We start from the raw sequence: 27,279 nt of genomic DNA on the forward strand, positions 1-27,279 counted from the left end.
GCAGGAGAATTCCTATGACACAGGGAAAATCAGGCCCTCTGCATTACTCCAGACTACACCCTGCGGTAAGTCCTGTTACCGGGCGGCTGGAGCAAGCGTGGAAAAAGATGAGTGGAGAGGCTGATATGTAGTAGAAGTGACAGGGCAACAGCTCTGGGGGTTCATAGCCTGTGGAGCTTGTTGTAGGGCCGAAGCCATAGGCTGAATCCAACTCTCTGGCTTTGGTTTTAATGTTGAAATTCTGTCTGTGAGGTTGTGGGTGAAGGAAAAGCAGGAGGAGGTGCTGGGGATTTATCTGCGTGGAGAGGGACCATGCAGTAGGGGTGACGGCCTGTCTGTTTACATTTTGAAATGTGACCAGCTGAGTGTTTTGGACAGTAGCCCATGGGAGCGACTCCATACTGGGAATGATTTAGAGATCCTTTGTCCCTAAATCTGCAGCTGCTGGGATCCTGGTTGGCACTTCGCCCTTGGGGATCTGGAAGAACCAGAGGGATGAAAGGCAGAAGCCACCTAGTGGGCCACTAGGAGAATCCACAAGCGTGTGAGGGATATGGAGATGGGGTGTCAGAAGGATGGGGTAGCTGAAGCTTCTGTGGCCTCCCAAGTTCTCAGAGATTGCATGCCAGCCCCCTCCCTGTTCAATTTAGCTAATGGAGGGGAGGAGGTAGATGGACCCAAACCAACATCTTGAATCCAAACACCCCCAAATTTTGGGAAAGTGTGGATCCTAATTTGAATTTTGCAGCCATGGCCCCATCTCTGATAAGAAAGGAATTGGGTTCTTTCACTAGAAACAGTGAGGAGTATCATAAAATGGTGAGTAAGAGTGGACAGTTCAGATCGCTAATGAGAGGGAGGAGCGAGCAGTGACTGAAGGCAGAATAACTGCAGGGCTGTATAGGATGAAGGAGAGCTCTGATCTGCAGTGAAAGATGTGAGGAAGATGATAGACTGTGGATCATGGCAGCTTTGTACAGGTCCTGGAGGTGTTTGATCTGTAATGAGCCAGAGGTGCGAGGGACAATTGAAGCAGAATGATACAGGAAGCGGGTGTGGGATAGTGGGGCAGACATGTAAGTAGGTGACTAGGAGAATCTGGAATAACAGCAGGTGGGTGATGCCTGTAGCAGAGAGTGAAGCTTGGTCACTTGTACTTAACCAGTAACTAACTGAGTGACACAAGTTCAATTCCACCCTAGGGAACTTTAAAATCACTCTTGGATTATTTAAAGTTGCTAATAATTTCTGTGTCTCCTGCCGGTTCCAGGGCCATGTGGTATTCAAAGGAAGGAAAGCAATAGGTTAGAAACCACACCGAAGGCTTGCAGGTGGCTGGAGTCTGAGCGGGTACAGTGAAAGAGAGGCGATCATTTGTTGCTGCCATTCTATTGGAACTCTACCAATGTCCCACCACTGGCATTCTCAGCTCAGCCAATAGGGCCAGGTGCAGTGTCCCAGGATAAGCTAGCCTGGCGTGAATTGTGTACAAATATTGGTCAGTGGTAAGGAGCGCTATGGAATGGAGATACTCTGCTACTGTGTGTGTGTGTGTGTGTGTGTGTGGAGAGAGAGGCTAGCAGACATCATGTGTCTTATTTTTAACCATGCATGTGTGTGCAAAAATGAGTGCATGATTGTGTACCTCATTTGCTCATGCAATTAGTACAATTGCCATGCCAGTGGTTACTTGCACGGGCAAATCATCGGCCTCTTGTGATTCCTGTTTCTCCTGAAAACCAGCTTCTTATAAGATCCATGAATGTTTAACCAACATCTACACTGTACCATTGTCTTCTCAGCACTGCACCCCTATGGTCTAGATAGCAGGGAGTGCTTCTGTATATCCAGACAGCACCTAGCATGCTCTGGGGCTTGGCATCAACAACAATAATAAATAATAATAATAAATATGATAAATTGCAAAACTTGATGATAATTTATTTGCAATTTATCCTGCACAGTTGACTCTCTCACCAGCACTCTGCCCACCAATCTGTCTCTGCTGGGTCTAATTCTGACATTCCAACCAGCTTCAAAGAGCTGCTATAATTTGTTAAAGCAATTTGACAGGGAAATGTTTCCATTGTTCTTCCTGTTGTGCAAGTCCCGCTACGCACAGATCTTCCATCCCCTGAAAAATCAACTGCTCGGCGCAATAGTCATTCCTGCATCAAGGATGAGGTGGTTATGTTCTGCTATCTCTTGACCTTGATGGGAAGAGAGATTTCAGGCTTTCCCGTGGGAACCAACGTTCACTTCAAGCCCTGGAAGATTTTATCCATTCTCATTTTGGAAGGAGTTGCATAACTTTCTCTTGACCTTGCCGCTTGTGAGGGATATGACTACCCTAAACTCCTGGTGCTAAAACCACTAGGTCACACAACCCTGTTGTGTGTTCTTTCTACTATCCTGTAAAAGCAGCAAAGAGTCCTGTGGTACCTTATAGACTAACAGACGTATTGGAGCATGAGCTTTCGTGGGTGAATACCCACTTCGTTGGATGCATGTATCACTTATAATTTAAAAAAAGACCAATCTGTGCATGGACTTGTGGGGGGAGGCAAGAGTTGCACGCACAAATTAGGTGTGCAATTGAATGTGCTTTTTTGCACCCCCCACACATTTATACTTGTGGCGATCAGGGCAGTGTTCATCAGGTGCCTCCCTATGGGTTTATGTTGACTATGGAGCCAAAGATTCCTGAGCACGCCAAAGCTGTTGTGCTCAGCGGAGGGCTCGGGTGAGCTTCCAAACCCCGAGTTGTTTCCAGTGAGCAGGATGAGTTTACAACATGTTGCAGACAGAGGTCTGTGGCTGTGCATGGGATAAACTCTCCTGCTTCCTGCTCGGTATGTGTGGATTAAGGAGCCCAAATAGCCCAAGAAGTACTCGCTATCTCTTACCTTAATGGATTCCACCTCTCACAGGTTGTAGAACTGATAAATGAAATTGTTTTCAATTGTTCACTTTATTAATGTAACTTCTGTTCACCATTCACTACACTTGCCTATACTGTAACTTCTGTTCCATATTGTAATTCAAACCCCATTTTAAAACACTCACTTCATTTTGTAAAAGCTTCCTCAAACCTTCATTTTTGCAAACCCTGCTGTAATCTTATTAGTTTAGTTTAGATGTGTGAATGAGGTATGTATGAATGATGGAATCAACCTCCAGCCCCAGCCTGTCCTGATGACATAAAGTTCAAATACCAACAGCTGAAGACCTAGGCCACAGCCCTAAACAAAGTAAGAAGCATCCACCCTAAAAAGAAAAGGACAACAGAACAACAGAAGGAAGATCAAAGCCAGGTCCAAGGCTGAAAGTCACGCCTGCAATTGATGGGTGATCAATCTAAACCCAGAGGCAGCGTGACACAGCAAGACCTATAGACTTTGAATCCAAACGAAAAGCCTATAAAAAAGAAGGGTGAGATGAGAGACTCTGGGTAACATTCTGCTGCCAACGTGGAAGAACATCGGTGCCTGCCCAACAGAGATCCAGCTCAGCCTTGTGCCCAGCTTTCCTGGCCAGTTAGCTGCCACAAGCTATGAACCCAAGCTGCAAAATCAAGCCATGAACTTAAGCTATCTTCAGGACTGGTAACTATGCAGCAGCTGCAGAACATCTGATGGATGTGTGTGTGTGTGTGTGTGTGTGTGTGTGTGTGTGTAGGTATTAGGTATAATGTGTGTGTATCAGGACTGGTAACTATGCAGCAGCTGCAGAACATCTGATGGATGTGTGTGTGTGTGTGAATGTGTGTGAGTGTGTGTATAGGTATTAGGTATAATGTGTGTGTATAAGAATTAAGATATTAGTTATTAGTCATAAATTGTTATCATAATAAATGTGGCATCTTTGTCTTGTCCCCTTTAATAAGATCCTGCTGGTTTTTACTGGTCTAATATAATTGGTACAACAAGGTGACCAGGACCAATGCCATGCAGGGCTCTGGAAATCAGGACTGCTGCCTTGAACTGGCTCCTGTGTTCAATGGGGAGCCGGTGCGGAGGGTGGCATAACAGGGTGTTGTGTTCCCAGTGACCTGTGTTGTTCCGCGGGTGGGTTGCTGTGTTCTGAACCAACCTGGGGCTTCCTCGGGGCATGGGCTTCCTTCCTTGAGAGAAGGAATTGCAGTAGCCCTCCTTAGATGAGGCCAGGGCTGCATTCGGTAGGATGAGGCGCATTCACTTGGACACTGCAGCTGGCCTTGAGCATTTCTTGCTGCTGTAGCTACTTGGGTGTGCAAGGACAATGCAGAGCCTAGTTGGACCCCAAGGCTGCGAGGTGATTTCACAATCTGTGGGCAAATGCCTTTTTGGAAGGGATTATTATGGAGGATGAGAGCTCATCAAGTCACTTCTCCCTTCCCACTAGCATCGCTTCAGTCTTCAGCTTCACCCAGCTGCTCTTCTCCAGGTGCCAGGGCCACCCAGAGCAGGGGGAAAGTGGGGCAATTTGCCCCAGGCCCCGGGCTCCATAGGGCCCCCCATGAGAATATAGTATTTTATAGTATTGCAACTTTTTTTTATGGAAAGGGCACCCAAAATTGCTTTGCTCCAGGTCCCCTGAATCCTCTAGGCGGCCCTGCGCAGGTGCTGGTTTCAGAGAGGCTGTCAGGCAACTTGGGGGTGGCACTGACATCAAGGAGATGCAGAGCTGGCTGCTATCTGCCTCCTGATGACATTTCAACCCCCTGCTGTGTCTCCTACTAGCTCGCCTGGCGGTTTCAAGTCTTCACCAATGGGCCTTTCTAGAAAGAAGTAAAGATACAAACCTCCCCTCTGCAGGCAACAGGATGCTTGGCTGGATTAAGAGAGTGCTGCCTCACCCTCCTGGGACCCCACACCAGCCACCCCTAGTGGAGAATGGAGACAGAAAAGCAGACCCCAGGGTAACAGCTGTCGCATCCAGGCCTGGAGAGGCAGAGCAGGTGAGCGGGGAACAACCAGGGGAGAAGGGGGAGCTCAGGGGCTGGCCACTGCTGGGCTGGGTATACAAGGGGCACTAAGAGTGCGGTGCATGCACATCCAGCTACACATCTGCTCACTTGTTAGATAGAAGGCGGGGTTACTTGTCAAACCACAACAACCCCAATCCGCAGCCAAACAGATGTGATCGATGAGACTCTTCCTGGAGATGGGCCGAAACTGGGGAATGGGTTAGAAAAGAAGTGTCTTGGGCCAACAGTGTGAGAGAGGCTAGCACAGCGCATGTAGGCTGATCAGACAGCAAGCCTGAAAAATTGGGACGGGGTGGGGGTTTATAGGAGCCTATATAAGAAAAAGCCCCAAATATCGGGACTGTCCCTATAAAATCGGGACATCTGGTCACCCTAAGCACATGCCAGCAGCACAATACATGACTCTAGCTGGAGCTTTCATTCTCTTGTTTTCATGAGCAGTTTTCCAGGCACTGTTTGAAATTGCTTCACCTTTGCGTTAGTTCATGAGAACCAGGAAGTGAAACTGACTAGAAACAAAGGTCCCAATTCTCCAGCTGGAAGCGTGTGAGCAGACACTCACGCCCATTAACTTACACATCTAAGTGGTTCCGAATGCAGTATATGGATCCATCTATAAACAAAGATGAAATGGGACCAGTCTATAGTCATTGTCCAGACTGTGGGAACTGTAGAAAAGGACCATAGAGGGGGAAGTCATTTAGATTTTATTTCAGGTTTGAGAAGCTCCGGTCGATTTAGGAGTACAGGGATGGATGTTGTAACATAACTTTTCACCTGAAATCTTTCCTTTAAATGTTTTAATCCCTAAAAGCTGCCAAAAGGAAACTCCACATGTCCAGGAAAATCTTCCAGCTGCGGTCAGACAGAGGGTGAGTTCTTGAAAACAACATTCCTGCAAAATCTAAACTTCATAAATGAAAATAGCAAGAGCTTATAGTAGGTCTCCAGAGCATGGTCACTCAGCCAGCTTGGGAAAGGCTCCGGGGTCAGCTACTGGCTACTCATCTCTCTCCCCTACTGGAAGCCAGACATTCAGAGTGGGTTTCACCAAGTAGCAGTCTACTAGGCAGCCAGCATGGTCCCATGGCAGGACTCAGTGTTTGCGCCCTTTACGCCAGCTCAGCTGAGACTTGCCCAGGAGACACCAGCTCTAAATCAGAGTTTCCTCCATGTTATGCCAGTCCAGTTGTGTCAGGATTTCTCAGCCAGAAGTCACTCTTACATGTACATTGTTCACCACTGCCCAGATACACTCAGCCTTTCAGCCCAGGCCTCTATCCCACACCACACTCTCTGGGTGGTGTCTCTGGTAGCCAATCACCACCTTGACCCGCAACTCTCACTAATGTATGTGAATTCCATAAAGGTTGCAGAGATTCTCCTCATCCGTTTTGCCCAGTCGTAGAGGTGTACTACAGCATGTTCGCGGTGCGGCTCCCGCACAGCGCTCACAGTGCTGTCACCACATCGCCAGGCAGTGGAGGAGCCTGTGCTGATGTTAACAAAGATCTGCATGTGCAAAGTTTTGTCAGGCTGCATGAGACCAGGTTTCACATTGCTGCTGATGTTACCTGATAGAATCTGCCATCTCTGCCCAGCAAGAAAAACCAAAGAGACGGTGATTTGAAAGTGTATTTAAAAATGTCTTGAAAGCAAACAGTCTGGTTTGCGCTAAGAAGATATGGCTATTTAGGCCAACAGTGGTCCTTCTAAAAAGTGTTTTTTTTTTAATTTATTTTTTGCTTTAATTTAGGGGCAGGGAAGAAAGTGACATTCATCACAACCCAGGAGCCAGGCCCATCCTCAGTGTCTTCAGCTGAAAGGTGTCTTCCTCTTTTTCTCTCACTTTCTCGCACTCGTGGCAGGGAGGAGTGAGGGTTGGAAATACCAGCTGAGAGAGGACTTTTAACAAATATGAATTCTGACTTCAGATAGAAGGCAGGGCTTTAGATAGCTGATAGACATCCGGCTCTGGGGTGGATCTGTGTGGAGAGGGAAACTTCTGCACCCTGATTTCCCCAATTCCATACCAAAAGGAGCTTGGTTGCCTCCATGGCATCTCCCTCGTCTTACGGAGTCCTCTCCACTGAGGTCCTCTTGTGGGCAGTGAGTGGAGAAAGGGCATGCTGAGGAGGAATGGACAGGCCAGGGGCAGGGCCAATGGAGCATTATCATCTTTCCAGCTCTGTGGAACTTCTTAAGGAAAGGTGACACAGCCTGAGGCGGCATTATCTTTTCCCCAGAGTCCCCTCTGCACTGGGAATCTCCCTTTTAAGGCTGGGGTCTCTGGGCCTTGAGGGAGTCTGTTGGCATGGTTCCATTGGGCTGGCTGGGAGTTGGAGAGGGACTGATGGGCACACATTGCTGGAGCAGAGCTCTCAGTGACTGGCCCTGATCGTCTACAGATTCCACAGGGTCCACAAGGTTTCTCGAGGATCCTGTGATCTGCCCCATGGAGGAGGGAAAACCCCACTTCTTTGTGGGGGAATCTCCACAAGGGAAAGCGTATGAGAGAAACTGTCTCCTGCGGTTTGGATAGCTTGGCAGATCCTAGCCTGTCCGTTCTCTTGCAGTGCTGGAAGGGGTGTACTTTCATGGCTATCTCAGGAGCTGGGAAAGGTAGTCCCTCAGCCAGCCCAGAATCCAGGGATGCGGCAGGCCATCAGAAAGAGCTTCGAGAATAGTTTGGACTTCCCTGACCAGGTATGTACTAGAAACAGATCAATGGGATCACTCAGTAACGGTGTTTGATTTTCTTGCCATAGTTCCCCTATTGTGAGCAGCATTAATCATTCTTTTGTGTGTTCTCTTCAGACTGAAGTCCAGAGCATAAAGGAGGATGACGACCTACTAGGTAAATTTTTTAGTAATGATAGAATATTAATACTTAGCTTTTATATATAGCACTTTTCATCAACTGAGCTCAAAGAACTTTACAAAGGAGTTCAAGCACATTATCCATGTTTGACAGATGGGGAAACCGATGCACAGAGCAGGGACATGACTTGCCCAAGGTCACCCATCGAGATAGTGGTAGAGCCAGGATAGAACTAACATCTCCAGAGTCTTAGTCCATTACTTTATCCACTCGGCCACCCTGCTTAAAGGTGGATGCAGATGCAAAATGGTGAAATATCCTCTCCTGTCATCATAGGCTCACAACGAACTGCAGCAACTCACCCATCCTGCAGGTGGGAGCATGTCACCTGCTCCTCTTTGGGGGCTTGGAGGGATTATACTATATCCTCAGCATGCTCCAGTGTACTTTGTCCACCCCATGTGTAACTCCTCCGGAACTGAGAACTCCAAGCAGCTCCGAGTGATGATCCCAAGCTGTCAGGCTGCCTGTGTGTGTGAGAGAGAGAGACTCTGACTGATATGGGCTATGCATGTCCTCAGCTCCCTTTAAACATACCCGATACTGAGCTCTATAGTAATGAGAACTGCATAAGCACAAGTAACTCACAGCTGATCTCTTTCAGCAGCAAGACTGGCAGAGAAGGTGAAAGCTCTCCCCAGTCTCTCCCGACAAGCGATGGGACTGGGAGAGGATTCCCCACTCTTTTGGGGGCGTCACAGCAGTTTCCCTGCTTGATGCCCCTGTCTTGGTTCGCGCAGATTGTAAAACCAGTCTTGGGGCAATAGGGGGCAGGCCTGAAGATACTTAGGTTGTGATCTGGGGGCAGGGACTGTCTTTCTGTTCTTTTTGTACAGTGCTTAGCACCTTGCAGCCTAGACGCTACAAATAATAAATACCAGCTGCTGGAGACCAGGCTGTACAGTCCTTTCAAGTCTCCATTCTCCCCATCAACTCGTATTGTTCATTAAACCAACCCATTGGAACTGATGCCAGGTCTGAGCTCTGAGCAACGCTGGCGTGATAGAGTTTCGGGCCAGAAGAGACACCAGGTCACCTAGTCTGATCTCCTGTATATAATAGGTCACCAACACCATCTGCAGAGCAAACCCAGTGCCTGATTGGGTGGTTGTGGGTTAATCAGCTGTGGCCGAAACCTAAAAGAGTCCTTTGCAATCTTGTGTTTTGCATAGTTCCCGTTGTTTGAGGTTAGCTGTCCTGATGCTGTCTTTTCATTATTTTTCCCCTCAAGAGATAACTTCCCTCGCTCCAGATGAATACGAGCTTCAGGATCATAGCGAGTTGCATTGCAGCTCAGATAATAATGCCTCTGAAAAAGGGTAAGTTCCCTTACGCCCCCCGAAAGCTGTGTAGCATGGATTTAGTCCCTTTCTCCTTTATTTCAAGCACACGAGGTTCTCCACTGGAGCTCTCACCTGAGAGCCACCCCAAGCGGGTTTGCCACCTTCCGTCTTGTTTAATATGCTCACGACTGCTGTGCAGCTGAGGAGATTGGGGTAGCGTGTTGCTCTGAAGGATAATGGAGATTGTGGGGGGAAAAAATCAACCCTTTGTATTCATTGAACTGAAAACTGCAGCTGTTTTTACCTCTTGCTCTAAGGGAATGTGGGCCTTCCATATTGGCTTGAGTGCCCAGTATTGAACGAATACAGAGACTGGATTTCTCTTCACATCCCATAAAAGGGGAATCTCCGTAGGGCAATGCTGGGATCAGGGTTGCCACAAGGAGTCTGTCTCCAGAGTGGTGATGGAGATTTGTTTAAAAATCCGCTTCTCCTTGAAATCTTGTCATGGTGTCTTGCCTCCAGCGACTGTGACTCGCCATGGCCTTTTGGTCTGCTAGACTTTATTGCAGACAGTGTCATTCTGTTCCAACGCTGCTGGTCCCCGACTGTAGGGTTGATGTACCTCTGCATTTTGCTCAGTGAATGCAATGAGGTCCAAGTGGAGAGCAGAGCCCCAGGACAGGCATGGTGCCACTGGAGAACCAATAACAGTCTCATCCTGGAGGAGGCAAAAGCAATGCCCAGTATTTCTCTTCAGTTTGATTAGCAGTGCGAGAGAGGGAGAGATGGATGCTCCACACTGCCCATATATTTTCATTAAAAAGTGTGGCTAGGATTTCCCCAGAGACACCTAAGGCAGCAAGGCACTTAAGCCCCATTCAGCAGGAGGGCACCCAAGTTCCAGGCTACTTTGCAGATGCCAGCCTATCGCCCATCTGATCCTTCCAGCTCATGGTGAGTTTAATTTGGCAGCACAGAGAAGTTTAGTGATTTGCTCAAGATCACACAACCTTTATTCAAGACCTGTCAGTGGCAGGGCTGGGGGTGTGGACCCCGATCTAATTTTGGAGGGTCTATAGAGTAGGGTAAAATGTAATTTGCTGGCTATGTCTGCTCATAGAAATAATAATGGAACAAGCAGTACTGAAGCGGTAATGGCAAGCAGGGAGCACAAATAACTGGGTTACTAGGCTTTGCTAGAGTGAAAAGGCCCGGTGAAAAAAGCTTGATTTTTTTGTCAGCCATAGGCTGAATTTTAAGTGAAGTCAATGCAGGCCTGAGGAACCCTATGTCCAGGGGTAAAAGTAATTTACAGGACCTACCAGTGCTGCTGGAGTCCTGAGTGGGCGTGGGCTCATCCAGAAGAGGCGTGGCCTCTCAAGATTTAAAGGCCCTGGGGCACCGGCTGTGGCTGGGAGACCCAGAGCCTTTAAATCAGTCTGGGGCTCCCAGCTGCAGAGGTGGCTGGGAGTCACCCGGGGCTCAGGGGCAAATTAAAGGGCTCGGTGCTCCGGCCACCACGGCGCTCCGGGCCCTTTAAATCGCCATTGCAGATTAGGCAGCCGGAGCTAGGGGGGGGATTTAAAGGGCTCTGGGCTCCCCACAGCCATGGGAGCTCCGGCAGCCGGGCTGGGGCCTGGATTTAAAGGGCCCAGAGCTCCCATTGCTGCGGGGAGCCTCGAGCCCTTTAAATCCCAGCTCCAGACCAGCCGCCAGAGCTGCAGGGGGAGGGGAGGGTGGAGGGGAGGAATTTAAAGGGCTCTGGGCTCACTGCGGCCACGGGAGCTCCGAGCCCTTTAAATTCTGGCCCCAGCCCAGCTGCCGGAGTGCCTGCGGCTGCAGGGAGCCCAGAGCCCTTTAAATCCGCGCCACGGATGCCGGTGCTGTCCAGCATGGCGTACTGGCTCTTGCTGGTACACCGTACTGTACCGGCTTACTTTCACCTCTGCTTAGGTCACTGACGATACCTTCTTATTAGCTGTAACAAACAAGTGACCACAGAAGCACAGGTACACCGCAAGTAAGAGGGAGTTTGGGGGATTTTCTCCAATGTCTTGTACTGTAGTAACGAGGTAGTTAAACCACAGTGATGCATGTGATCTATGAAGAGCTGGATTGACTCATATTGGTTTGGTCAGCGATTGGAAGTATAATTATGGACACCCAGATTACCACAGATGGCTAATGGGCAGGTGTTAACTTTATTATAGTCGCAGAAGAGCATCAAAAAGGGTTCTGTATCTCAGTGGTTACACAAAGAATGGGTATAAAAGACGTGACTTAATTCCCTAAATTTTGGGTGCATTGGATTCTTGAGATGGTGTAAACTGAATCAGGACCAACACTCTGCTGTGCTCCACTGACGGTCCTCCCATCTTTGTTTCTAATGTCTCCAAAGGTTGTAAGTGTGCACAATGCAAGACTTTATGTATGAACAACGTAGGAAACACTTTACTGTAGTTATCTGATTCATACATTTATGTATATTAATTTTTCTGTGACTTCAGTAATATTTGTCTGTATTAACTAAATTTCAAGGAGTTGCTGTGTGCTTCACCAGTTTCAGCTTTTTAATTAACTCTAAGTACCCCCAGAATAAAGAACCTATTGTTTGCAACAAGTGCACGTTGCACCCCAATAAGCAATTCTATAATTGCAATAATCAGCCTGGCTACACTGGACAACGCTCTCTCCAGGTTTTTCTGAATCCCAGCCAAACACCCGCACACTTGGCTCTGCAAAACTGGATTGGAAATGTTATGAGAACAGGTCTTTGCATAGTATTTTGGTACTTCCTCTTCCGATCTAACTCAAATTTGGGAAGCACAGAGGTGCAGACAGTGATGATGGCGCTAACTGCACTTGGCTGAACTGCCAGAAAAGGCTCGAACATTTTGGTTTTGCATGAGGGTTTTTGTGATGGGGCTTATTTTACAAAGTCAGCTTGCCTGTTGCTGGTATTTCTGATGGCTTTGGTTGGGATTTATTGCTAGACCGGGGCAAGAATTCTGCCTTCTGCCCACTCTCAGCTCTATCCTGTTTCAGGTAATTCATCTGAGCCTGACTGACCCTTCTGTCTGTCATGCCAATTTCACTTACTCTCTGTATAAAGCTGCACATAAGGCTCTGTTATACTGATCCTGAGCTATTCTCTGTATGTGTATAACACTGAGAGGGATTTAGGGCCCCTTGCTTGGGGGTACGTGGTCTGGACAGCAATGGAACAGCTGAACTCTGGTGTGGAAAGGTCTGACCAGATGAGTAAATCTAGCCTCAGGGGGGTCTGTGGTTCTCTCTGCCTCCTGCAAAGCATTGCTGCACAGTGACTGCCTGTGTTAATGGGGTGAAATTCTCTGGTCTTTGATGTGCAGGAGGTCCAACTAGAATGATCTAATGGTCCCTTCTCACCTTAAACTCTGTGAATCCATGTTGCCATGCAGAAAAAGGGGGTGATTTGGGGGTGAACCATGGCTGACCATTGATATGACCATTGGTCCTGCAAACTATGGAGATCTGCTGGCCAGAACACCCACAGAGAAGGGATATTGAGGTTGGCAGATGCCAGTAGCACGTGGAGGAGAGTACCTTGTGGAGATGCTTCAGGTGTCTCTTCTATGCCCCAATTCTGGGTTTGAGCAGGGTGGGGAGAGAGATTCTGTCCTTTCTCCAGTCTCTGCAAAAATCCTGATTATTTGGGTTTTGCACAGCAGCTGAGGACTTGGCCCTTAACTGTCAAGAGCAATTTTCCAAGGCCCGGAGGAGAGAACAGGAGAGGAGAGGGGAATGGATCTGCTCCAGTTCTAGTGAGGGTAGAAGGAGAACTGTCCTAATGGTGGGTGCTCTCTCTCTGCAGGACTGGCAGCAGGGTGATTAGCTGGCTGATGCAGGGATTTGGGAAAATGATCCCGCAGCCGGAAAACCTGAACAAGCTTGAGGTGAGTGCAGCAAAGACAAAGACGAGACGTAGTCAAGGTAGCACAAGAGAAGCACCGATACACATGTCATAAGCACACATTTTCCATAGCTTACAGGTACACACACACACACACGCAACGGCTCCCCTCAACCCTTCTCCCCGACAGGTCCCTGCAGGATGGTCACCAGCCCCCTCCTTTTCTGAGGTTACTGAAGCACAGAGGAGAAAGATGGAAGGACTAGGGATTACAGTTGTCTGAGGCCCCTTGTAATTACAGGCATTTGCCCACCTGATCTTAATGAATGTTCTATGCTCAGTGACAAGCAAGGAAGGCCCTGGCAGTATGGCTATGGGGAAAATTGCTGCCCAGGGCCAGACTGGATGCAGGCAAAACTCCCCATGGGAGCAGAAATCCGTGTTGTTAAGCATCTGCTCCATGCACTCATCCGGCTGCTCCCAATAATGTTGTTATTTTTTCTGGAATCCCCACAAGGTGGAATCTGACAGCACCTATGGAGAATCCCAAACGCCGATCAACCTCAGAAGAAAAGAACGCTGGAATTGTTGATTTCTCCTGTAACTACTTAGTTCAAACAGATCTTTATTCCAGTCTGTGTGATCCTTTTTGGGCACTTATGCATTGTAATAAGACGATATGATCTCCAGACCGTATAGCTGTGGTCCCCAACTTTTGAGGGTTGCGCCTCCCCTTACCACTGGTTGTGCCCCCCTGCCTCCCTCGGAGCTGGGCCAGAAGCAGGGCAGCGGCTTTAGTGGGGGGGATGTGCCGCACAGTTTGGGGTCCTCTGCTGTATAGGCTCAAACACTTCATATCATAGGAAGACCCCCTGATGATGGTGACAATAATACCTAATACGTCTCATCAGAAGATCTCAAAGCACGTTCGGAAGGCCAGCATCATTACCCCCATTTTGCAGCTAGGGAAAATGAGGCATGGATAGATGAAGTGAGTTGACCAAAATCACCCAACAGGCCAGTAGTAGAGCCGGAAATAAAGTGCAGGGCTCCTGACTCCCAGTCCAATGCTCTATCTGCTAGGCCATTAATGTTGATCTTTTGATCAGTTTAGTAACTTCTTTGTTTTGTCTCCAGAATTTGTAAAGTTACTTAAAATAATTTTCTTGAGACCCCTCCCCTCCTTTGCCCAAAGATGTTGTTTTAAGATATTGGGATAACAGAGACTGCTCAAATTGTAGCATGGGACAGTTCCCTGTATTGCTCTGCCAGACAACTGTGTCATCAAGAGATGGTGTATTCCGTGCATGGTACTCCGGACACGCACAAGTCCTCTGACCCCCAAGAGTGATGGTAGCCTCTCAATCTTCAGTACACTCCACCCTCAGCTTTCCCACGGTGACTCATTCTTAATAACATGATTTTGCAATTTGGGGAAAGCTGCTTTCTACAGGGGTTGTTACTTATTAAACCATCTTTTCCTAAATCAGTACCTTAGTTTCATGCTAATGAAAAGTGAGGTCTGGGAAACTTGCCTTGCATGCGGACAGTTATGGAGTTCAATCTCATTAGTTTTCCAAGAGAAGGTTAAGAAGCATCTCGATTTCGGTTTGTAAGTAGCTACATGGGGAAAAGGCATCTGATATTAGGGAGACCTTTAAATGAGCAGGTAAAAGAATAGCCAGACCCAATGGCTGGAAATGAAGTTAGAAAAATTCCAACTGGAAATAAGATACAACTTTTTAATAGGGGGTTGTTAACCATTGGGACAGCTAGACATGGAATGTGGCAAAATGCACCGTCGCCTGGAGTCCTTCAAAATGCACTGTCGCCTGGGATCTCATTCTGAAAGATGCTGCATCTCGGCTACTAGTTATTGGGCTCTATGAAAGGGCAGTGCCGTTCCCTGCACTGCAGGAATGCCTGGATGGAATTTTCTGGTCTGTGTTCTGCCAGGAGCTCAGACAAGAGGAACTTAGTGGTCCCTTCTGGCCTTCTATGCAAAGACTCCCTTTAACAGCACTGGAGAGTGGAGTCCTCTGCTTGTCTCCAGAACAGTGCAATGTAAGGAGCAGATATGTCAGTCTCCAATCCTGAAGCCAAGAGCCTGCTTCTGGGAGAGAGAGGGGCATTCAGTCTTTGGAGCTCATTCAGTCTGTGATCTTTCTGTTGAGACTGTCATCAAAGGGGCCATTAGCGAGACAAGGTGGGTGAGGGAATATCTTTTACTGGACCAGCTTCTGCTTTCGAGTTTACACAGAGCTCTTCTTCAGATCTGGGAAACGTATTCAGAGCTTCACAGCTAAATACAAGGTGGAACAGATTGTGTAGCACAAGGAAGTAACACATTTCAAGGGACCACTCACGGTGAAGTGGCCCGTTAACACCCCTCCAGTCATAGTCACCATCAAGGCTATTACAATGCTGCAGACAAGAAAGGGGCCAGTTAGCACCACTTGTGATATGGACACTTTTCCCAGTAGCACTGGACTGAGCCCACCAGCCCATTTCGTATGAGCCACCAGACAGCTGTCAGCTGCTACTGGCTTCCAGTTACTAGTGATTTGGTCCATATGTGAACTCATGAACTAGGGGAGAAAATCTCCATTAGCAACTCCTGGTGTCACTCCAGCCTCCATTATGCTAATTTTCAGACTTGCTGAAGCAAGCATATTATTCACCTTAACTGGAGTGCCAAATATGCACTTAAAATAACCATTCCATTCCACCAGTCTCTAGAAATGAAAAATGGGAAGATAAATACAGTAATCATAAGGTGCAACAGCAGGAAGGTCTCATACATACTGTTTTCCATGAGGAATCTTATCGGGCTTAATACACATGCGTTGACTTTCAAACAGCTCAGCCATTGTGAATGCTGTTACGGCTGCCTCTGGGCTGGGCCTCACTAGAGAATTAGGTCATATAAGAACATGAGCTTGTGGAATCATGTTAACTAACACGCTATTAAAACAATTTGGAGTCAGTGCAGACAGAGACAAGTTGTGTTTAACGTTGTGTTAGCTGGTTGTGGTTAGTCCTAGGTTCTAGCAGGTGTTACTCACAATGGTAAGTATCGTGGTTCCTGTAACCTGGACTACTTCAGGGTTTTCAACATTCTGTTTGGTAGCACAGCTCCTCGAGGTCATGGTTTGACGTGACTTAATTTTCTAGTGAAGACCATCCCATATGGAAATTTTCCTCCCCCTCTGCTTGTTTTCCAGTTTTACAAATTAAACAGTAAAACTCTGCATTAAAAGAGCACCTAGAATCTGACCCATACAGATGAAGGTTGGGACATTCGGAGTTAAACAGCTAAAAGTAACAGAAGACCCAAGTGTGGTGATACAATGCGGTTTATACAGGGACACACTGTCCTGCAAACCACTTTGTTCTTGGCTAATCTGCGGTCAGTTAAGGATGGTGACAGTTGTAGTTCTGACCTTCCAGTAATAATGGCTGTAATGATGTTCTTAAATATCCAAGCAGTGGAAATCATCTGGGCGAATTATGAATGGAGTTGTACCTCAAGAAGAGAGCTCTTGTGAAGAAAATGAGCCCATTTTCTTTGATACTTTATCTGGTCCTCCTGAGGGTATTTTCCTGCTTGTTTTTATGCCTGCCCAGCCTATTCAGGACTAAACATTGACCTGAAGGGGGGAGGGAGAGGGAATTATTTTCAGTAATTATATTACAAACAAGCTTGAGGATCAAAAATAAACAGATTTCTATTGAAAGGCAGAATTCTCTTGTGAAAGCCTCTTTAGCCCAAGCAGGGTATGTTAACTTCAAAGTGAGCAAGAAACACTGCCCTTTAGGTCAGGTCAGTGAAAGACCAAAGGGAAAAGCATACTTCTTATTTTCCTGCCCTCCCTCTATTTACGCACAAACCCCTTGGGAGGAAAAACAGATGATTTTCTGTTGAGAGCATCTAGAAAAGAAAACAAACAACTTTTTTATTTTATACCCAGTAGATGACAGCCGGACTCTGCTCTCAGCTACATCAGTGTATGTAGGAATCACTCCACTGAAATCATTACATGGGTGTAAAACCTGAATCACCCCTCTGATATCATTACATGAAATGAATTACATGGGTGTAAAACCTGTGTGAGATCAGAATCAGCCCTGTGAATCTTGGCTGAAATATTCCTACTGGTGCTACCACTTTTTCCCCTAGTGTTGACCAGGGCCGCCCAGAGGACCCGCCGCCGAAGACCCAGAGCGAGGGAAGGGCCCGCCATGGAAGTGCCGCTGAAAACCCGGAACAGCTTGTGGGGCCCCTGTGGGGCCTGGGCCCTGGGGCAAATTGCCCCACTTGCCCCACCCCCGGGTGGCCCTAGTGTTCACAGCACCTAAGTCTATCTAAGCTTAGCTCTCAACTACACAGAAAGTTTAGTTTTAATTGTGCCTTAGGATCTGCAGGGTGTTATAGTCTTCAGCGATTGCTTTTTAAAATGTAAACTCAAGTAACAAAAAAAGTTAGTGGAGATACGTTTTGCTAAAATTTATTTCCCCCAGAGGATTGATCCTGGGAGGCGTAACATGGCAAAGTAGAACCAAGCTGTCAGATTAGCCAGAGCTGTACATTTGCCTGGGAAGTAGCAGGAGCCAATCACATCACTCCTTCATGTCTGTCCATTTTATAAATGCTGGTTACTGTTTGTCTGTCGGGCATCTCTGCTGCCAGGCCAAGGCATGTGAAGATGAATGCTGATGGGGTTGGAGGCAGAGGTGTCGCTATTAGCTGCATCGTCACTTTAATTCAGATGTCGGCATGTCAGTCTATTCCATATGTGTTTGTATGGCAGGATGTAGCGGAGGGGAAGGCTGAAGAGGCAGCCGTAAGAGAAGGTGAGTGATTTTTGCTGGGGTGAATGGGGTGCCTGGCTGTAGAACTTTCAGGAATGCAAACTTCATGGTCTGCTATAGCCAAGTGTCTTTCTAAGATCTTATTTCACTGGTTTCCCTCAGTATCCCGGTTTCATAGCCTTGGAGTTGCAGGCAGTGAAAGGAAGTCGATTACTTGTACTTGTGCTGTCTAGGGACTAGTGCTGTCAAAAACAGGTGCATGTGGCCATCCTATGCTGATTAATGGGCTAGTACCCATCCTAGCACTCATGGGAAATTTGTATTGGTTGGTACTGGTCCCTGTTCTCGTAGAGATCCTGTACTGATACATGCACAGCAGAGCAAAGGTATCTGGGGCATTCTTTGCTGTAAATGTTATAAAACTAGGTTAAAAGGGAAAGTCTTATCCCTTAGTGCTCCACAGCACCTCAGTTTTCATTTCACCCTCTGAAACATCACCTTGTGCGCTCGAAAGTGTTGACTCTAAGATGCCATTTAGTCTCTGCGCTGTATTCATTTCTGAGCACAAACCAAACAACGTGGTGGTGGTTAGTTTCAGAAACCAGTGACTGAAAATACAGAATGACGCTTCCCCTCCATCCGCTCTTCTCCTTCTGATGAGGGTTTTAAAAGAGTTTAGAGCTCAAAATGCGGGTGATCATTTGGGATGATGCAGATATGTGACTGAGAGCAGTGCCGATAGTGGTATTTTGGTTGTCAGATTGTAAATGCCTGTCACGGAGTCCCCAGGCGATGCTCTGGAACTGCTCCCCACAAAGCCAGTTAGGACTTTGGGGAGCCTCCTCTCCCTTGGAGCAGACTGTCTTCAGGGCAAGAAGCTCACATGGCTTCACCTCCTGGGCCTGACCTTGGAGCATTCAGCATATGCCCCTCCGTGCACTTGCCACAGTGGGTCCTGGGGAAGCCACAGGGTTCTGCACCCCCACTTTCAGTCAGACGTGACTCTCAGCCAGCCAGTAAAACAGAGGTTTATTAGATTACAGGAACATGGTCTAAAACAGAGCTTGTAGGTACAGAGAATGGGACCCCTCAGCCAGGTCCATTCTGGGGCCCAGCGAGCCAGACAACCCTGTCTGCCCTCACTTCCCGTCTGCAGCCAGCTTCAAACTGAAACCCGCTCCAGACCCTTCTCTCTGGCCTTTGTCTCTTTCCCGGGCCAGGAGGTCACCTGATCTCTTTGTTCACCTTTAGCTATCCCCTTGCAAGGGGGGAAGGGCCCTGGCCATTTGTTGCTAGGAGACAGAGTGCCGGCCATTTATGCACATTGGAGACTTTAAAAAATGCATACGGGAAACTAAGGCACCCACACAGTATTCAGAGGCAACATTAAGAACAGTCCCACTTCGTCACAATGCCTCAGCGCAGGGACTGTCTTTTAGTTCTGGGTTTGTCCAGTGGCTAGCACAACAGGGCCCTGATCCGTGATTTAGGCCCCAATACAAATCAACAAGCAGCACGGTGAGCAGGTGGCAGCTCTTACTTCACTGACAGTTCTACAGCACGAAGCTCTCCCTTGTGCAGAGGGCTGGCACAGGCTGTGAATGCAATATCTAAATCCCACGTATGCCCTCAAAATAGACCTAGCTCTGACCTTGGGCTGGGTGCTCCGCTGCGGTAGACTGACATAGCTCCAGTGATGTTCGTTGGATCTGGCCCTCTGCACAAGGGTGGATTTCTCCTACATGGCTTCAGCCTTAAAGGCCTTCACTGTTTAAAATGAAACTCACAGTGTTGCTTCTCTCTCTCTCTGTGAACAATCTCAAGCAGAAAGTAAAGTGAGTAAGACAAGGACAGCACCAAAGGGAAGCTCTCAAGCAAGTCGCAGCGTATCAGGAACCTCACAGCAGGCATCTACAGACGGCCTGTTGGGACTTGGCGCCTCTCTCTCTCCTCAGATGCTAGGTGGTGACGGTGGCAGGTAGTGCAGCATGAATCCTTCTGAAATGTTCCACTGTCGTGTTGGGACGGTTCTTGGTTTCTTAGAAATTTGGGTTCCTTAATACTTCGATCTGTTGGCCCTTTCCATTGCTGCCCCATGTGCATCCCCCCGTGTTTGCCTGGTGGGAACATTTATTCTAATGGAGGGAACCCAAGAACATGCCTAGTTGTCTAGCCACCTCTGGCACCTTATCTCGATTGATTGATTGAATTGGTGCAGAGCAATACGCAGAGGGTGGACACAGATATAGGGTAAATTCGCTTCTTGCATCGCGGGCCCTTTGGGCTGCTAAGTCTGCACTGGCTCAAGCTGCATGCAAACCCCTCTGATGAAGAAAGCAATGGCTGTCAGAGGAGTTTAACAGGAGTTTCTGATTAACAGGGTGGTCAAGTGGTTTGTTCAGGGAATGGAGAAGGTGATTCCACAGCCTCTGGCCAGAGTGAAGCAAGATGCTCAGGTACGTGGTTACGGAGGGATGATAAAGAGACTAAACTAATGATCAGGGGTTAGTTGGGCTCTCCCATGATGTTGCGTTAACATTGGGCTGGCAAGGTGGGGTCCCTTCTACACAAAATTGCATCAATACCCGCAGGGGTAAAATACTGTGGCAGGATGTCGTAGAAGTTAGGACAATTCTATGACCACTAGCAACATTCTGATGTACAATGTGGCATTTCACAACATGGTCACCTGCAGCGATGAGGAGGAAATATTCCCATACCCCCATGCACAGTGTTTCCAAACTGTGCATGATAGCTCGGCTTTCCTCCATTCCTCTAAAACCTCAGGTGTTGGACACTGCTGAAGGAAGGTTGCTGAACTAGCTAGACCAATGGTCTGATCTGGTCTGGCAGCTCCTCTCATGTTCCCATATCACCAGCACTTGAAAGGTCTGATCCTGCTCCCACTGAAATCATTGAAGATCACGAACCCAAGAACATAAGAACGGCCCTACTGGGTCAGACCAAAGGTCCATCCAGCCCAGTATCCTGTCTACCGACAGTGGCCAATGCCAAGTGCCCCAGAGGGAGTGAACTTAACAGGTAATGATCAAGTGATGTCTCTCCTGCCATCCATCTCCACCGCCTGACAAACAGAGGCTAGGGACACCATCAAGTATAAAGTAAGGAAGAACTTACAGGGACTTAAAATGAAATTCCTCCTTTCATTACTTCAGAGCCAAATAACCAACCAAGCCAGCCCTGGAAGTTGTTCCTCCAAGCAAGCCAAGTGGCCCATGCATGTTCCAGAGTCAGTGACCGGGTTAAAAAAACAAACCCAACCCATTTTTACTACTGAACTGGATTCCATTAAATATAAGCCCGGTACCGCTCATCCAAACTTTGCTATATCTAGTAATCCCCACCCCACGTCCTCTTTCCAAGCTCCAACATGTTCAGCACGGCTCTTCCCTCTATTCTACTGACTTGCTATGAAAAGGCCACATGTTCAGTCTGTTCTGGGAGGTTCCCCACAGGGTACTTTCCAGGGTTTCTGTAGCACCCCCTGCTCTCCAGCTCAGATGTGTCATGCAGGGCTCCACCACTATTTTTGTTAATATTTAAATGCATTGTATAGCAAAGTCACACAAAACCCATATCCTCCAGGATACCCTTAGGGTTGCGTTAAGCTCGTCGTTGAGTGAGTTTAGAGGGATAATATCTCCAGGGAACACAGCTCCTGCTAGGTGCAGCCTGTACTCTCCTGGTAATCCCAGCAGCTCTGATGCCAGTGCAGAGGGCATGTCTAACCCTAGTTCACGCTGGTATAACTGTGAGCAGGATCTGGCCCAATATTTGTTTTCCATTTTGGTCCGAGAAAGCTAGAAGCTGTGACCTGATGTTCTATGCCTGTATCCGAGCTAGGGTGACTAGATGTCCCGGTTTTATAGGGACAGTCCAGTTTTTTGGGTCTTTTTCTTGCATTGGCTCCTATTACCTCCATCCCCTGTCCTGATTTTTCACACTTGCTGTCTGGTCACCCTAATCTGAGCAGAGCAGATGAAAGATTCCATGCTTCTGTCATTGCTCTGACCTCCTTACCCTCCCCAGCCAGACCTCTCAGTCAGCCAGGGAAGAGCCGTCCCACTCTTTGCTTAGGCCTTAGAGCCTTAAAAGAGATCCCCACACAGCATTGTTTGCCTTGATAAACTGGGCTGATTTTTAAGAATGGTACTGTATTGTTTGATCTAAATCTGGCAATGCTGGCTGTTCTGTGCCTTAGAGGAGGAAGACCTGTTAAGGGGCTAGCCCTGGAGACTTCAGCAAAACCTGCGTGGTTAAGTTTTCTGTGCCAATACTTAGCAATCTTTCCCAGACCAAGTCATAATAATAAAATGTACAAACTGTGGGCCAAGGTATTTCAGTTGCTCCACAGCAACCTCACTGAGAGAAGAATTTGGCCCTCTCTTGTCAAGTATCGGAATAACTCACTTTGCCGGACATTGAAAAGCAATCACCTCTGGGGTGAGTCAACAGCTGTTTAACAGCACACAACAGTAATATAGAGAAATTCAACTAGGAGGGAGAAAAATACTGTATCTAACGGAAATTGCCTGGGGAATTTAGATAGTAGAATGGACACATTTGGCCAGAATGCTGGCATTGACCCTGACAATCTTACAAAAAGTGCAATGATATTTTTAACAGCCACAGATAGGACCTTGGTTTTATATTTCATTCAAAAGGCTTTTAGCAGCACAACATCACTTGCTGGGGAACTGGTTCGGGTTTGACTCAAAAGGAAAGGGTGCCATCTACTGAATTGCCAGAGGGGAAGAGTGTTAACGCACAGAGGGAAAGCGAGAGAGAGGCTATCGTCAAAAATAGTCAACAATAATTAATATTTTACTGTTTCCTTTTTTCTTCATAGGCTGCAGAAGTTGCAACCTTGTGCCCAGTGGAAGAGAGTAAGTAGCCAATGCCTCTCATTACATAGTTTCATTTGACAAATATTAATGGCCTTTGCTGATTAAAAACTGATTCAGAAAGAGGGGCTGCAGCTTCGGTATAGAGACATCCCAATTCTGAAAGTATTTAGAGAAGCTCTGGGAACAATATTGTTAAAATGTCAGGGTTTCATTTTTTAGATGGTTTTGACCTGCAGTACATTCTTGGTCAATTTCAGTCTCTGCAGAGTAGATTTGGGGTGCTTATTTGATTCTCAGAGCCTTTTCTTTGCTCTGGGTCATGGTGTGAAAGACAGTCCTATTCTGGGGGTATATTCTCCAAATATGGAGAACATCCCAAACTGAGAAGTGAGTCTGTCTGTCACTGTCAGATGCTCTTTAAGCAGAATTTGTGTGAGACACTTTGAGGTGCATCCTTGGGCAATGCCAGAGGACATTTTACCAGCCTTTGGAGGTGGTTGGAATTTGGATCAAATATACATTGTAAACCCCTCCAAAGCCGCCTCTTTATGTTAACATGTTAGCCTAGACCTGATGCTCTTCTACTGCATATCTTTGGGGCTTCAGGGGCCTAGAAGGAAAATCCCTCTGCACAGGTACGTCGAAAGTAACTCTTGCCATAGTTGACACATTTGGGCCCCTAGTGAGACAGACAGGCAGGACACTTTGCCCCAGCTATTACCCTCTCCCATCATTGAATTGCGCAGCATAACTTTGTAGTTAAAAAATGAGATGATGTCTGCCTTGGCTAAGTATAGATCATCCTGCATTATGAAACTATGCTATGACGTTGTGTGATAATGTCAGCTGTGGTACGTGGCAAAACTGAAGAATGGCATATAGGAAAATGCGACAGTGTTGTCATGGTTGATTAGTTGTCATCATTGACAGTTGGGTTGATTTTTTTTTTAAATGAGCTTCCATGCAGTGTGTAGGGGTGTTTCCCCAAATTGAGAATTTGGGATAATAAGGCAGGAGTTGGATCCCCCCGCCATGAAATGTGGATTCCTCTGCCCAGTTTAGTGTTGGAACATATGACTGTTATACTTTTGTGGCCCTTATATTCAGCAAGTGAAAGAGGGTATGCAAGTAGTAGCAGGATGTATTTGTTAGGGTGGAATATTTAGCTACCACCATCTCAACTCCACTTAAACCTCGGGACTCCTGAGAGTGTGTTTCTTTGTTGGCTTTTATAGAAATCTCTATTCTAGGCTTTCCTGAAACAGGACGTAAAATCATTAAAATAAAAATCATTCTAGGTTGAATGATGCCATCTGCTTGAATTACTTGAGAATTCTTCTCCGGCTCTTTGGGGAATTGGATGAGCAGGTTGCATTGCACAATTGACCAGATTCTGAGAGTTTTATTTGCCTTCCACTTGAAGCCTCAAGCATTTGTAAGCAGGACCCGATACTCGATGGTCCCAGTTATGGCAAATCCTATGTTCCTACTATGATGTTGCACTCCATATGCTTTATAAAAATATGTTTGCAAGCATGAATATGATGTAACTGGAATATGCTTTATGCAAAAGGTCTCTTGTAAGGTACCATTACAAAGCTTCTAATCTACTGAGTGTGGTTATCCTATTTGTATGAATGTATCATTCTTGTATCTGAAACTAGGAATATGTAGCATAACTCTGAGGTCCTATTCAAATTGTGCAACGTGTAGGCCATTAATGGTGGTTTAGAATCTTGATGGCTCCCATTAACTAGAACAATTGATGTAGATGGCTTTGTTTACTTGTAAGTCTTCCGGTAAACGTGTGTGCCAGAGAGTGGGTAATGAAGATGCACAGGACATGTGAACATTTCACTTGATACTGGAATCCATCTTAAACCTGATGCTTTTCCCTTTAGAAGGAGGGTTGGGAACTCAGAGAGAGACAAAGGATTCCTGCCTTGTGCCAAAGCTATAAAAGGGGTGAGACAGAAGAAAGGGGGCTCCCAGTCATGAGAAATCCCCTAGTTACCACCTGAGTTGGAACTAGCAAGGATTGTACTGGGGGAAAGAATTGGGCCCAGACTAGGAAGGAGTGTAGTCTGTGAAAGAAGTTTATTGGACCATCTCTAAGGATGAGATTTACCTGTAATCAGTTTCTTAAAGTATTAGGCTTAGATTGTGTGTTTTGTTTTATTTTGCTTGGTAACTTACTTTGTTCTGTCTGTTACTACTTGGAACCACTTAAACCCAACTTTTTATACTTAATAAAATCACTTTTTTATTAATTGACCCAGAGTAAGTGATTAATACCCGGGGGAGCAAATGGCTGTGCCTATCTATCTAGCAGTGTTATAGAGGGCAGACAATTTGAGTTTACTCTGTATAAGATTTATACAGAGTAAAACAGATTTATTTGGGGTTTGGACCCCATTGGGAGCTGGGTGTCTGAGTGCTGGAGACAGAACCACTTGCTGAAGTGTTTTCACTTAAAGCCTGCAGCTTTGGGGACATGGTTCAGACCCTGGGACAGTGTTGCAGCAGGCTGGTGTGTCTGGCTGTAGAAGACAGGGTTCTGGAGTCCCAAACTGGCAGAGAAAACAGGCTCAGAGGTAATCTCAGCACATCAGGTGACAGTCCCAAGGGGCTCTGTGACCGAACCCGTCACACCTACTTTCAGGGTGAAATTCACAAGGCTGATACTCCACTTAAGTCCCTCTGAAGCCCTATTTTAAATGTGATATAAGTGGAGTAGCAGTCCTGTGCTAGCTGCGTACAGGGTAGAATTTCACCCTCCAGGCATGTCTGGTGTTGTCAGATGTTTGGTTGCGTGCGTGTTCTCCCGTGTGCTGTCCCAGTTCTGCGCAGACAGCTGGCACAGCAGACCTCGAGTGAACCACCCAGTACATCCACAGACTCAGTTCATGGCGAAGGCACTTGGTCAGGTTTGTTGCCAATGAAGCACGGTGCTAATGCCCTAGCTCAGTGGTTAGAGGTACACTAACACATGTATGCCCATGACAATGGACCGGCTGAGTTAGCGGCAGGACTTTCCACTATCCCCTAGGCCAGACAAAGACACTCCCTCGGAGATACATCTTTATGTAGCAATACAAACAAGTTATGTATCATCCTTGATGTATCAGGGTGCCAACCTCAAACGTGTTAGGGCGCCACCCATTGCCTTGTAGCTGTAGGTGCGATCAAAACACCTCTATTCATCATGCTGTCATCCTGACCTTATCCTTAAGATGGGTCAGCATATTCCTGTTATCTTTGGGGAATGTGTTTATTGGGGTGTTCTGGTACCACCCTTCTGGAATGTGCTTGCATGAGTGTTTTGTGCATAGCGCCTCTTAGGAATATATGTTTTTGCAATATCAACCCTGTCCTTGCCAAATTCTGTGAGCAGGGCTGCCTCTTGCTCACAACTTGACTTTGCTTCGTATCAGCAAAGTTTTAACTACCTTAACCCAGGCCTCAGGCCTCTAATATAAGGCCTTACATTTCAGGCCCTCTTCTTACTACAACTGGTTTAAGTGAAATCTCTGATTTGGTGTGTTGTGGCATTTTAAATCTTTTTATGTGACAAATGCAGGCAGTGACTGGATAGAATGACCTATCTGCTCCCAATCCAAACAGCCAGCACCTTTATTAATGTCGTCCTTCTTCTCCTTTTGTTTCAGGGGGGGAAGGGGCTTAGGGCCTCTGAAACAAATGGAAAATGAAGACCTTGGAGAACCGCCCTTGCCCAAAATAAAGCGAAACCAGCCTGAAGAGAAAATACTACTGGGGGTAGAAAAAAAGAGAAGAGAAGAAATATCTGCAAGTTGTTTACTAATTCCCTCCCCCCCCACGTCTTCAGACTAGGCCATGAACAAAACCAGAGGCTGAACTAATTCAATGGGATCATTGTCAGTGAGGAAATAGAGCTGCGTCCCCCTGCAGAGTGAGACCTAATGCCCCGTTGCAGGGTTAAATACGTGTCTGACTGCCTCTTTGGTGCAGGGGAGAGGAGGGTCTTCCTTTCCTTTTCTGCTCCTACAGACAATCTGACTCTGATCACCACTGATAATCATTCTTTTCCTGCTTTCACTGGGCATTGACTGGTCTGTAAAACTCAGAGGTGGAGCTGTGGGCGCTTCAGAACGTGGCTGGGAGTAATGACCATGAGGCTGTACAAATACTGCATGTAAGCCTGGAAATAGATCCCACATGCACCTTTCCAAAAAGAGAGCTTCCTATATTTCTCGTCACTTCTGAAACCATAAAATGGTTTCATGAAAAGCCACGAAATACCAACTGTTTCACATTGAGAACGCCTGCTGCAACCTGCTCACTTCTTTACATTGAGTTCTCTTTCACAAAGACTTAGCTTGATTCAATAATTGCTTTTAACTTCTCACTGGAGACTTGTATTCTCTCTCTTCCACTACAGGGCTGTTCTGCTCTTAGCTAGTAGGGGTGGTGGGATCTGACTCAGAATAGCAAATGTTATCAGGAGAAATTCGTGGCACATAGAATCATAGACGATTAGGGTTGGAAGAGACCTCAGGAGGTTATCTAATCCAATCCCCTGCTCAAAGCAG

At 46.9% G+C, this 27,279-nt stretch overlaps 1 protein-coding gene across 1 annotated transcript; it reads left to right on the top strand.

Moving 5' to 3' along the window:
- LOC115660443 (cyclic nucleotide-gated cation channel beta-1-like) lies at positions 1 to 27,264 on the top strand. Its single transcript, XM_030581889.1, has 13 exons — positions 1 to 65; positions 4,797 to 4,939; positions 5,784 to 5,841; positions 6,726 to 6,795; positions 7,546 to 7,675; positions 7,787 to 7,826; positions 9,082 to 9,169; positions 12,990 to 13,071; positions 17,840 to 17,882; positions 19,668 to 19,818; positions 20,218 to 20,296; positions 22,711 to 22,747; positions 26,377 to 27,264. Exons 2-13 carry the CDS (start codon positions 4,805 to 4,807, stop codon positions 26,391 to 26,393), a joined length of 930 nt encoding a protein of 309 aa, XP_030437749.1. The 5' UTR covers positions 1 to 65; positions 4,797 to 4,804; the 3' UTR covers positions 26,394 to 27,264.
- Positions 27,265 to 27,279: the final 15 nt, after the last annotated feature.

This window comes from Gopherus evgoodei, chromosome 12 (genome assembly GCF_007399415.2).
Source record: "Gopherus evgoodei ecotype Sinaloan lineage chromosome 12, rGopEvg1_v1.p, whole genome shotgun sequence".
NCBI classification, from domain to species: domain Eukaryota; kingdom Metazoa; phylum Chordata; order Testudines; family Testudinidae; genus Gopherus; species Gopherus evgoodei.

Coding starts and splice junctions, on each gene's coding strand:
- LOC115660443 (XM_030581889.1), top strand. CDS start 4,805: ATGCTTGGCTGGATTAAGAGAGTGCTGCCTCACCCTCCTGGGACCCCA. Junction 5,842..6,725: donor CAGCTGCGGTCAGACAGAGG/GTGAGTTCTTGA, acceptor GCTTTAATTTAG/GGGCAGGGAAGAAAGTGACA. Junction 20,297..22,710: donor GAGTGAAGCAAGATGCTCAG/GTACGTGGTTAC, acceptor TTTTCTTCATAG/GCTGCAGAAGTTGCAACCTT.